Raw genomic sequence first — 11,730 nt, 5'->3', positions numbered from 1 at the left:
TCAGAAAAACTACATATAGTTACCATCTAAATCTCAGGTATTCAGATTATTGTTTCTGCATCTGTAGGAGCTCTGTACTGTTTCAAAATTTTTTTTATAGCAAATATAAATTTATATATACAGTATGACAACATTTACCAAGATGTTACACTTTCAGAGGTGTGCATGAATAATTTCAGCTTGAATACTGAAACACAAGTCATACATGTTTATACATACCACATGGAGTATAATCATTGGTTGTGTTTTTCATAAGACAGAAGCTAGTTCAGCTTCCAAACAGCACTTCCTTCATGACTTTTTTAATTTAAATTTGAAACAGATTGTAGTTTATAATGTTACATTTCCATTCATATTGTTTTGGACTTCTGTGCTTATTGATTCAATGCATGTGCTTCATTAGCATACAGAGTTCTGTACTGTTCTGCCTTATTAAGTGAAGTGGGCTATTGAGTTTCCATTAAATCTTTTTTTTAACTGCCATGGGTTGCTTCATTGTGTACCATGGTAAAGGATGACTTGTAGATGTAGCTATTATCACAGAGTACAAATACATCCATGTATTGGGGTAGGTGTTCATCTGGGAGCACTGCAATAGCTTCCCAGGTCTTTTTGTTATGCTAAGTTCTTTGGTCGTCACAGTTGCATGGACACACAGACTTGCACATGCATGTGTATGTATGTGTACATATGCATGCACACACACACAAGGTTTTGTACTTTTTTTTTAAAGACTGTTTTGACTATCGGTTATTTTCTTTGAAAGTTGCCAGGTAGTATAACCCCTGGGTGACATGGTGAGGACAAGTCCCTCCTCATCACATGGCACCCTGTTAGGGACAAATGTTATATTTTGATGAAGCAGCCAGTCAAAGAAGTGAACTTTGTGAACTGTTCAGTTAATATTAACACTAACACACACACGCAGGAATTTGAGTCTTTCAGCATAACCTATATTAACTTGCTTATTTTTGCTTTGCAGCACATGACGTGTAGTGAACTACAGAATTCCTTCAGAGCATGTTGAAGATGACATGCTGGCACTTTGGACGATGCTTAAGTTTCACTAACTTTAACTTAATACTATGAAATCCATAAACAGAAACATATCAGTGAAATGGGTGGCTGTTTCCTAAGTATATTTACATATTACTGTTTGTTCTCATTTGAGCCTGTCTTCTACCTCTTCGTTGATGGTGGCAGGGGTAGTTTGTGATGCTTCAAATGGCAACTCAAAAGTTATGATGCTGGTTATGTTGCCTGATGACTAGTGCCTCTTTCTAACTGAGATTACAGAGCAAAACAAGACACTTGATGTAATTGTCATGTCTTTTGTCTGAAACATGAGGAAGTTTGCCTTATTTTGCAAATAAGCTCTGGCTCTTTGTGTTCATTACCAGGAATTACCTTAATGTTAAGGTTTTTACAGTGGTTATACTAGTTCTACTATGGAACACCGAACCGCAAAACCCCAGGCATCAGAAAAATAAAAAATGAGTAATATCTGAAACACAGAAGGGCAAGTGTTTGTTTTTTTTTTTTGCAGGAGGCATGCCCCCCCACATGTATAACAACTCTATGGTCACATTAACTCAAAGAGGGGGAGACATTTCTCCCTCAAAAAGGGAATCACCACTGGCACACATACTGGCACTTTTTTCCTATAGAAAACAAGTTTGGCATACTGATATTCAAGGAATTTCACCTTGGCACTTGCAGAGCTACTGGTAATATAAAACTGCATAAGTAAAGATACCATAAAAGGTAACTGGGCACAAAGTGTGCAAAGGTTCTGTTATGTACAGTTAGATTCATTTTTTTAACTCCTTTATTGAATTATCACTTGAGAGGCAAATTTACATTTATAAAAAAGTAATCAACTGTATTAACTTTTAAGCTCATAATGTACCTTGGGCCTGTAACAAATCTGTAAAAAAAAATGTGTTTTACATAAATGTATATAGTAATCTTTATCTTATTAAGCTGGTTAAGTGTGTATTTATAAAATAAGCTTATTTGTAGTCGTCTGAGGATTTTCTTCTTTTAATGAAGTCACCATGGAGAGGAAGGCAGAAAAGTTGAAGTTTATCTGATATTTAGACACCTTTAATCAAATTTGAAACTGGAAACTATAATAAAATGATCAATTCATTTCTATCTTAATTCCTTTGTCTTGCAAATTTGTTTGCTTTCATGCTGACTGCGAAACCCGTGAAGCCCACATTGCAACACCACTTCTCCCTCCTACCGTCTGCCTTGACTGTTGCTCATGTTTGTGTCTGCTTTTGTGAATGTTTGAGTGATTGTAAATCAGTGTGCACAATTCAGATTTGTAACAGAGTCATGCCCTTAGCAATGTAATATAAATGTATACCATGTAGAACCACACATACTCCTCCTGCATATCTGTCTGATGAATATTTTGTTAAAAAAATCTGTAGCCACATAATGACTCTTACCTGTCATGTATTGCTTCCTGAAAAGAGAACACAATGTTCACCATAGCATATACGTGGTTACTGAAATATCTGCATTGTGATACTTGAACTTAAGTCATCACCTCAAAGTCCCATGTATAAGGTAAGCACTGGAATCTGGAGAAAAAAAATCACAGAATAAGGGCCTGGAGCAAAGACACCATAATAAATATTGGAAAAATAGGAGAGGTTATATATCTTACAGAGGTAAGTCACAAGAATTCTCTTTTTCTTTGTTTTTTTTGACTGATTTGCTGCCTTTGTCACATCATATTTATCAAAAGCAATCAGTTATCTAGGAACAACTGCTCGGCTGTTAAGGAACGTCTGAGGTGGAAGCCTTAGCTCATTATCTGTTACTACATTTGTCCTGTAGAGCTCAGTACCATGTTAACATGGAGAGAGTTCTAGAGCCATGTCCTTTATGGCTGATCTAAAGATGTCTCTCCTCAGAGATGCCTTTGATGTTACTTAATGACTTAGTTATGGTATTTTTTATATTTGATTCCATACGCTTTACCTTTACTGTACTTCATTATTGTTTGTTCTATGTTTTTGCAAAGTAAATGCTGAAATTAGAAAATCTACATGGAAATAAAAATGTGATCGATTGGCATTTCACACAAATCATGTTAGGTCTGTGACTGCAGTTTTCCTTTGAGAATCATTTGCCTACTTATTTTACAGCATGAGTATTATTTCGAGCATAGCAAACATGCAACCTTCAATGGTTAATCTGCAAAGGGACATCAGTTTGCAAAATTAAATGTGAAAATGTTAGTGAATTTCAGCTGAAAATGTAATCTTTAGCTGGCTAATAAAGCAATACTGAAGGAATGATGCATATTTCAATATCACAAAGTGTAAAAATGTTCAAGATAAATTTCAGCAATGCCTTCTATTACTATAGAGCTGTATAATATATCTTAGTCATAATTTCAACCAGCAATAAGTACCTTTATCAAATTCTGTTTAAAGTAAAAATGTACATTATGAACTTGAATATTATCCTTGTCAAGTAACTTTTAGTACTGGATTTTCTCATTATTGTATTTAATCCATATTACTGGCAACTATTGCTGCAACTGATAAGCCTGTTTGGTCTTCATGAGTCAAGCTAATTGTGAAAGGCTGTCACCCAGGCAGCCAGCAGTTATTTTTACTGCATTTGTGGTCCTAGACCATCTCCAGGTGGCTGACACACTTGAAATAGGGTTGTCAACCATCCAGAATTCATCTGGACAGTCCAGGAATTGACAATTGCCATCCAGTGTCCAGGTTAGGATGAGATTTGTCCAGGAATTTGGTCTTGTATTGCCATAATTAATGTTATTGTAAATTCATTGCTAACAATACAACCAACGGAATTAAATTCCATAATCGGGTAATCCCGATCAATACTGTCTTGCTAGTTAATGCAAGTCGGGCAACTCGGACAGCAGTAAATATTGATCAAAATTTAAATAACTTAAAAAATTTTGGAGTGAAATGCAGTTCAGTATTTCTAGCAGTTTTCAAAATCATTAGGTACCATAGAAACCACAGTCAATTTGTTTTACATTCTTTTTGGGACTTTGGCGCCACAGCTGGCGATGGTTGGTAAGTAACATCTATTTATAATCTTTGGTGTGCAAACATTTACTCGTCGCTAGACTCTAGTATCCATTAATTATGGTGCTGTGTTCGAAATTTGTTGAATTATTTAGTAATAGTAACAAATTCAAATCATCGGATTTGGATAATTCTGATTCACATAAAATGGACACTCCTAAGAGAAAGAAGAGAAGGTTGTATGTTTTCAGGCAAGAATGGTTCACCAATGATTTTTCATGGTTATCGAAAATTGATGATTACATGGCAAACTGCACACTCTGTCAATAGTCCTTTGCTGTTAGTTACGAGGGGGAGAAGACCATTACAACATAGGCTGAGTCATCCAAGCACAAGAATGCACTAATGACACAAAAGCAGTGTCATGTGATTTTTGTTTGAAAGATTACACAGGAAGAAGACAGTGTTATTGTAATAGAACTAACCACTACGTATCACGGTGCTGTGCATCACCACAGCTACAGTAGTCAGGATTGTGGCAACAAGCTTCTGGCAAAACTATTCCTAGATTCAAAATTAAATTAAAAAAAATTTTGCTTCTAAAATTTTATGTGGCCTTTCAAAAGCAACAAGTTACATACCTGGTCTAAAAGAGCAGGAATTTTGTGTCACTGCTGTTAAATCTGCTTATTATTTTGGAATTGGATCAGATGCTTTGAACAAAAGAAATAAGAAGTTATTTCCATTGATCATTCGCTACTTCTTGAGAACTGAAGGTGTAAGGAATGGACTCATGGATTTTTTTTTAAGATAATGATGAAACCAGTACAATTGCCGACAGTATTAAAGATATCTTTGCAGCTAATAGCCTGTGTTTAGATTCAGTCACCTCATACAGTGCATACGATGCATCCATAAACTTCGGAAAACAGGTCTAATTATTTCAGAAGTTGCATGCTGTGTACAAAAAAATGTAATACAAGCAAATTGCAAATGTAATATCCTCAACAACTGTGTTAAGTTTGGATTAAACCCGCTCAGTTTTGTTGTTGAATCATTTGTTATCAAAACTTAATTCAGTCTCAACATCGGCCAAAAAGTCTAACTTAAGGAATTCTTCAATTATTTGCAAACTGAATCCTGCGAACTGCTACATAATCTGCCCACACATTGGTTAAGCCTGCTATTAACACATTGGTGTTATGTTGGCCAGCACTAAAGTCTTACTTTACATCTCTTTGGTCAAGAGAAAGTTGCAGCATTGCTATAGGATGTTTTTTTTTTTTTTTTTTTTGTGACTGATATTTTTTCAATGTTTGGTCCATCTGATTTACAGTGTTATGGCTGTTTTTGATCATTTTGTCCGACGCTTGGAGTTGAATTCACCTACAGCTGCTGAATTGCATGCCATTATGGAAAGTGTGAAGTGCGAGCTGCAACAAAGTCAAAGTGACAAATTCTGTGGTTCTTCTTCCTGTCAACTACTACAGTCTGATGTTGACTGCAGAAATTAAATGAAAATATGAACAGGAAGCATCTCATTTTTTTTATCATGGTTTGTCATGTTTGCAGAAAAGGTACAACTATGATGAATCAATTTTCAAGCATTTTACTGTTCTCATGTTAGACAGTGACATCCAGTGGCAGTATAGGCTGACGATACTTGAACATATTAAAGGCATAACTGTTGAATACTGACAAGCTGTGTGAAGAATTTTGCATTCCTCTAAAAATTAGAATTGACATTGTACAGTCTGACACAAGTCCATAATAGGTGGGTAAAGTTTATTTTAGTGTATTCCCTCCAAATGACATTCAACTGCTTCATATTGGTTCATATGTTCTGTGAATCCAGGTCTCAAATGCTTTCTGTGAGAGAGTTTTCAGCATAACGAATGAACTTTGGCCTGACAGCAGAAATGGACTAAACACAGACTTGGTGAAAGCAGATTTAATTGTGAAGATCAATTTCAGCATGTCATGCAGTGATTTCTGTGTTTATTCATGGTGATAGTCAGCTACTGAAAACTGCCTCTTCTCAGCAAAAGTACAAATTTAAACAACCGTGACTAATGATTATGTATTTGCATGAACTCTGGACACTGAATTTGAATCATTTACTGATGATTGTTACTTAACACAGTTTGGATTATCATTTGTGTTGACTAGTCAAAAACTGCTGTAAGCCTGTAACCTGTATAATGTAAAATTTAAGTAATATGTTTTTGTTATACTCCTGCACGATTGCCATATTGTTTTATATTTGACTTGTGTGTCAATAGCAGGTCAAACTGTGTCAAAGCTGTCAAACTCATCTAATGTCCTATTCATTCAGTATTTCAATACCCTCTATTTTAATCAGCATAAACAATCTATGGGGTTCAGTATGACAACCTGTTTGGCCATCATGAAGGATTGACGAGGATTGCTGTCAAACATCCAGGAATGGCAAATTCCAGGGTTGGCAACCCTACTTGAAGATGTGAGGGTCTGCCATGCACCCCATTAAGACTGTACCATGGACAAGGTTTGTCAGAGCTGAGTGACTGTCCCTGTCAGATGCACTGCATAGTGTGCACCTGTGTGTTCAGTAGGAGTCCGCATTCCTTTCCTCAGGATGACCAGGCAGACATTGGCTGCTCACTCCCATCATAGGTTAGCTGGCTTATCCCAGACCTAAGATGCTAATTAAACTTGAATCTGTGTCATAGTGAGGGCTTCATCAATCTATGCCACAGTGCTGATAGCAGCGAAAGTTTAAAGAAAACATTTAAGTTAGAAAAAATTAAAACACATGTTGCTCGGAGGGGGGGGGGGGCAGTCATTTTATTAATGTACTATGTAGAGAGAGTAACCAAAAATGTGTTTTCAGGAAGATGAAATACGTTCTTGCATTAGTGCTGCAGTGAATATTCGGTGTAGATTCTCTGTTTCTGTATGACAGCTGATAGAGTTTGTGTCCTTTGCTTCATTTCCTTTCCACTCCATTTTCTGTACCTGCTAATTAGAAAACTTCTCATCTGTTTTGTTGGCACATGTATATATGCCCATTTTTCTCTAAAGTCAGTGTCTCGTTGTCCAGTCTTAAAATCTGTGGCTGTTTCCACCCCTCTGGTCCATCATGCCTTCCCTGTCCACTTAGTTCACGCTCTGTTTATCTTCATCTACATGATATAGAAATATTCAGTCACTCATACAAGACTCATGCTTTCACTCTTGTAAGTGTTCTTATTCTCCCATGGGTAGACATAAGTAGCGGTATGCTGTGTAAGTTTCAGCTAACTTAAAATACATTTTCCTTGCTTATCCACTTGTATAGGAATTGTACTGGAACATAAAAAAAAAGTTTGGAAAAGGTGGTGACCCCTGGAAAAACATCACAGGAGATGACAAAATGTGGGAGAGGTCCCCAGTGTTCTTTTATTATAGAAGGGGACAGTATTTATATTAACTGATTTTTGAAGTCATATGTCCTAAGAGGTGCAATTGTGACGCAAAAATGGTAGCATATATTACCTTATCTGGAAAATGCACCCAATTTTATATAGGAAAAGCAGAGCGGTCTCTAAAAGAATGGATATAGAAACATTTTAGGGATATTAAAAAACAGGACCAGAGGAAATACCCTCTGGAGATGCATCAAAAATAATGGGGGGGGGGGCAGACTTTTATTAAAGAGTAATAGACCATGACCAGAGGGGGGACCGTGGAAGATTAGGCTTGTGTACAAAGAAGGTGAATGACAACTAAGAACTAATGCCACAGGACCTAATGGATTGAATAACAATATAGTTTTGGCTAGTTTTTTTTTTTTTTAAAGATGAAAGCACATATTAAAAGAACATTGCATTTTTTATTGTAATGTACATATTAATTGCTTTTCATTTTAATATTTGTTTGTTATTGCCAAGAGTAAGGGAGCCGCTCCCAACATTAAACATATTTAGTTGAGTAAACAATATTACCAGTCCATGTTTGACTAATTGTTAAATTGGTTAATGTGGGGGGGGGGGGGGATTTTAAGAAAATACATATACCTGAACTGAATGTTTCATTTACTAACTCTGATGAAGTCCTGTAATATTAGTGACAAAAGTGGTTAGTCTTGTGTATTTAAAAAAAAAAAAAATCAACCTGTTTTTTTATGTCGGTGATCCGTGGCTTGTGTTATACTTTGACCATTGATTTTTACCACTTCAGCTTGGTTTCCTGTGGTTCACACTCTTGGTTATGTAATTTTGTGCAGTTTTGGCTGTTATTCCATTGATTCTTTGAGAAGATCACAAAGTCAATGGATGAGAATAAAATGGTTCATACTACCTACCTAGACTTTGCTAAGGTATTTGTTACAGTACTCCACTTGAGCATTGCAAACAAACTCCTTGATACAGGCATAAACCCCTGTGTTAAGTGCTGGGTAGCCAGATGGCTTTCCGATAGTACCCAAGAATGTAGGATAAGGGGAGACCACCTCCACAAAGCAGCAGATTAGTAGTGGAATCTCACAGGGCTTTGTGCCTAGCCTTCTCCTTTTTGGCATTTACTTCTTTGAAGTCTCTAATTGCAAACTATGAACAGTCATAGAATCCCCCTAAGGCAGTAAAACAAATAACTGGTGCTAAAGCCATGGCTTAAAACACAAGTGGGAATCCACCCATGTCCCTGCTGGACATGGCTAAATTCCTGGCTAGACTTGTAAGGGCCTCAAGGCCAATAGCCTAGTAACTTCCTATGATCACTATTGTAGGTTGTGCAACTGTGACATTAGATATGATCCTGGGATATATATCACAGTTGTTAGCATGTACAGACCACCAAATTTAAGTGCTAATGACCTGGAGCAATTCTTGCATTTCTTGCATGAAACTCAGGATAGAAAGAATATTATTGGCTGGGGACTTAAATTTACCAGAAACCGATTGGAATAATATTGATTCAACAACATTAGTTAGGAAATTATAATATATGATCAAGAACAACAATTGCTTGAGATTGTTAAAATGCCTAACAGGGAATGGAACATACTAGATACTTGCCTTTCTGAGGAAATAACTGGTTTTTGTCACATTTTATCACTGATGATGTGTAGACATCATGGGGTTATAAAGCTTAAATTTTTGCTACATTACTATGCCAAACTGAAATCTAAACCAGTGCATAGAAGATTAATAATGGACTATATGATAAATCAATCACTATGTAAAACTGTTCAGTGGAAAAAAACTGCAGAAGAAATGTGGCATGTTTTGAAAGAGCAATTGTTTGAATGTAAAAAATAAATGGTTAGCAGTAGGATCTAGGCATACAACATCAGGATGATATATTTCCATAAAAACAAGATATTTAATTATGGTGAGACAAAAAATATAAGAAATTAAAAACTGAAATAAAATTAAAATATAACATGAACAAAAGGAATGACATTAGATGTTTAACATCATTTCCAGTAATTTCATCCCAAAACCAGTTGGCAATAATTTCTGAGGAGCGAAAACACCTAAAAGAAGAAAATCAATAATGAGAAGACATACAAAGAATAGAAAGGCAAATAAATAAATCCCCAAACATATGCTTTGTTCATTCAAGCATTCTCATCAAGACAACACCAACACATAAAGTACATGATTGGACAAATATATTGAAAACCCAAAACCAGATGTCAGGGTTGCATGTCATGAAGCTGTACCAATAAATTAAATGTAGTGCGAGACCAGATCAATAAAATGTTGAAGAAAATACATATAAAGGTACTGAGCATAACAAAAAAAAAAAAAAAAAAAACATTTTAAGGATCCATAAGATGTGGTAGAAGTAGAGACACAACTTTATAAACTGTATAGATTCCAACATCTATACTCAAACACACCAGATTATAGATGATATTTACAAAATGTTATGCATAGCAGTTTGCCTTCACAAAGGGATTGACAAGTTGTTCTAGTAATTTCATATACTTAAATTTAAATAGATTATATTGGAAAAAAAGACTACACAAACTGTACCCAAAGAAAGCACAGAGAGGCAGTAGAGCTAGAAATAATGACCTGGGAACACTTCAGCATGAACTTAGAGTACCATTATAGCTGTTATTCACCAGGTCATTTAAGATTACAGACATGCACTTGTTAATCGTGTCTTCAAGAGGAAAAAGGAATAGTTCAAACCTGCAGTCATACAGACCAATAAATTTACTTTCATGTTGTGGAAAAATAATGGAGAAGTTTATTTTGGATAAATTATTATGACAGGCTGGGAACTGAAACAATATATTAGCTTGCATATGTTGAAAATAGATCTATAACCACCTATAAAAGGAAGTTATGTACTTACCATAACGTTCCATGTGAGTTGCTCATCTCGCCTTCATTCTTACTGATGGGTTTGGAGCCGATCCGAGTTGTCTTTCTACAAAGTTCAAAGTCTTCAGACAGATCGAGGCCAAGTCCCTATCCCATGATGCACCTAGAGTTACCTCAGATCTTGTTTGCTGTGTATAATAATACCATGTGTCATTCTATCACTCTTTAAGAGAAACCCATAGAAGGATTGAGCAACCAGAAAGAATCTAGTATCTCGGTCCTCGAAAAACCCTGGAGGGATAGGAAGGTGGGAAGTAAGAATAAAAGGCAAGATGAACAACTGACAATGGAACATTATGGTAAGTACATAACTTCTTTATGTGAAGTTCTATCTCGCCATTCATTCTTACAGATGGGTAGCATCCCAAGCACCATCTTTCTCGGGTGACTCACGGGAGTATGTTTTTCAGGACAGTAGACTCAAAAGACGCCCTCTCCCTGGAGGCCCTGTCCACTTTGCAATGAGTGATAAAGGTATGAGGTCTTGACCAAGTGGCTGCTGCACAGATGTTGTCTATAGGAAGTCTAGCAGAAAAGGCAGAGGATGTAGACACTGCCCTGGTAGAATGAGCCTTAAAGTTTTGTGATGTAAGGGCATATTAGCAGCTGAATAAACAAATGTGATACAATCAGATAACCACTTACAGTTGTTTTTGCCACTGGCATACCTTTTCTGGAATCTGAAAAGGAAATGAAAAGCTGTTCTGATTTCCTGAATTCGTTTGTTCTATCCAAGTAAAATCTGAGCTGTCTCTGAACATCAAGCTTGTGCAGCATATACTCTTAAGTTGCTGGTGTGTTTGGGGAAGAACACTGGCAAATCTATAATTTGGTTAAGGTTAGATTCATTACAAACTTTGGGCAAAAAAAGAGGGATTAGTTCGCATTGAGACTCTCAGCATGGAAAATCAGATAAGGAGGCATTATGGACAAGGCTTGAAGCTCTTACACTCTGTGGGCAGAAGTGATGGCTACTTAAAAGATAGTCTTCCATGAAAAATAATTCAAATTGCATGAAGAAGCTGGTTTGAAAGGAGGGAGAATGCGTGAAAGCATAAAATTTAGATTCAATAGGGTATAAGGGGATTTCACAGGTGGCCTGAGATGAAAAGTCTCTTTGAGAAAGGCTTTGGATAATTTGTGTGACATTATGTTCAATCCTTCAAATCCAAGGGGAAAATTAGAGATAGCAAGTTGAACCCGAACTGTTGCTGCAGCAGATCCTTTGTTGAAAACCGTAGTCAAGAACTCTTAATATGGAGGCAATAGGGGCTTGGTAGGGATCAATGTTATTTTGAGAGGCCCATATAGAAAATCTTTTCCATTTGCTAAGGTATAGCTTC

At 36.3% G+C, this 11,730-nt stretch overlaps 1 protein-coding gene across 4 annotated transcripts in view; it reads left to right on the top strand.

Annotated features, from left to right (window-relative positions):
• Nucleotides 1-11,730, top strand: part of XAF1 (XIAP associated factor 1) — a 205,061-nt gene that overhangs the window by 185,783 nt on the left and 7,548 nt on the right. The window contains exon 9 of one of the 4 annotated variants that reach the window (XM_044054247.1): nt 983-2,163. The exons of the other annotated variants lie outside the window; for them this stretch is intronic. Coding sequence (XP_043910182.1) covers nt 983-996 — 14 coding nt within the window. The 3' untranslated portion in view covers nt 997-2,163. Of the gene's footprint in view, nt 1-982; nt 2,164-11,730 lie in introns of those variants that run through there. 4 annotated transcript variants of the gene reach the window in all.

The sequence above is a fragment of the Protopterus annectens genome, chromosome 13.part0 (genome assembly GCF_019279795.1).
Source record: "Protopterus annectens isolate FY-2018-M chromosome 13.part0, PAN1.0, whole genome shotgun sequence".
Taxonomy (NCBI): Eukaryota; Metazoa; Chordata; order Ceratodontiformes; family Protopteridae; genus Protopterus; species Protopterus annectens.
The sequence above is the reverse complement of the archived record's forward strand: the minus strand, read 5'-3'. Positions and strand labels throughout refer to the sequence as shown.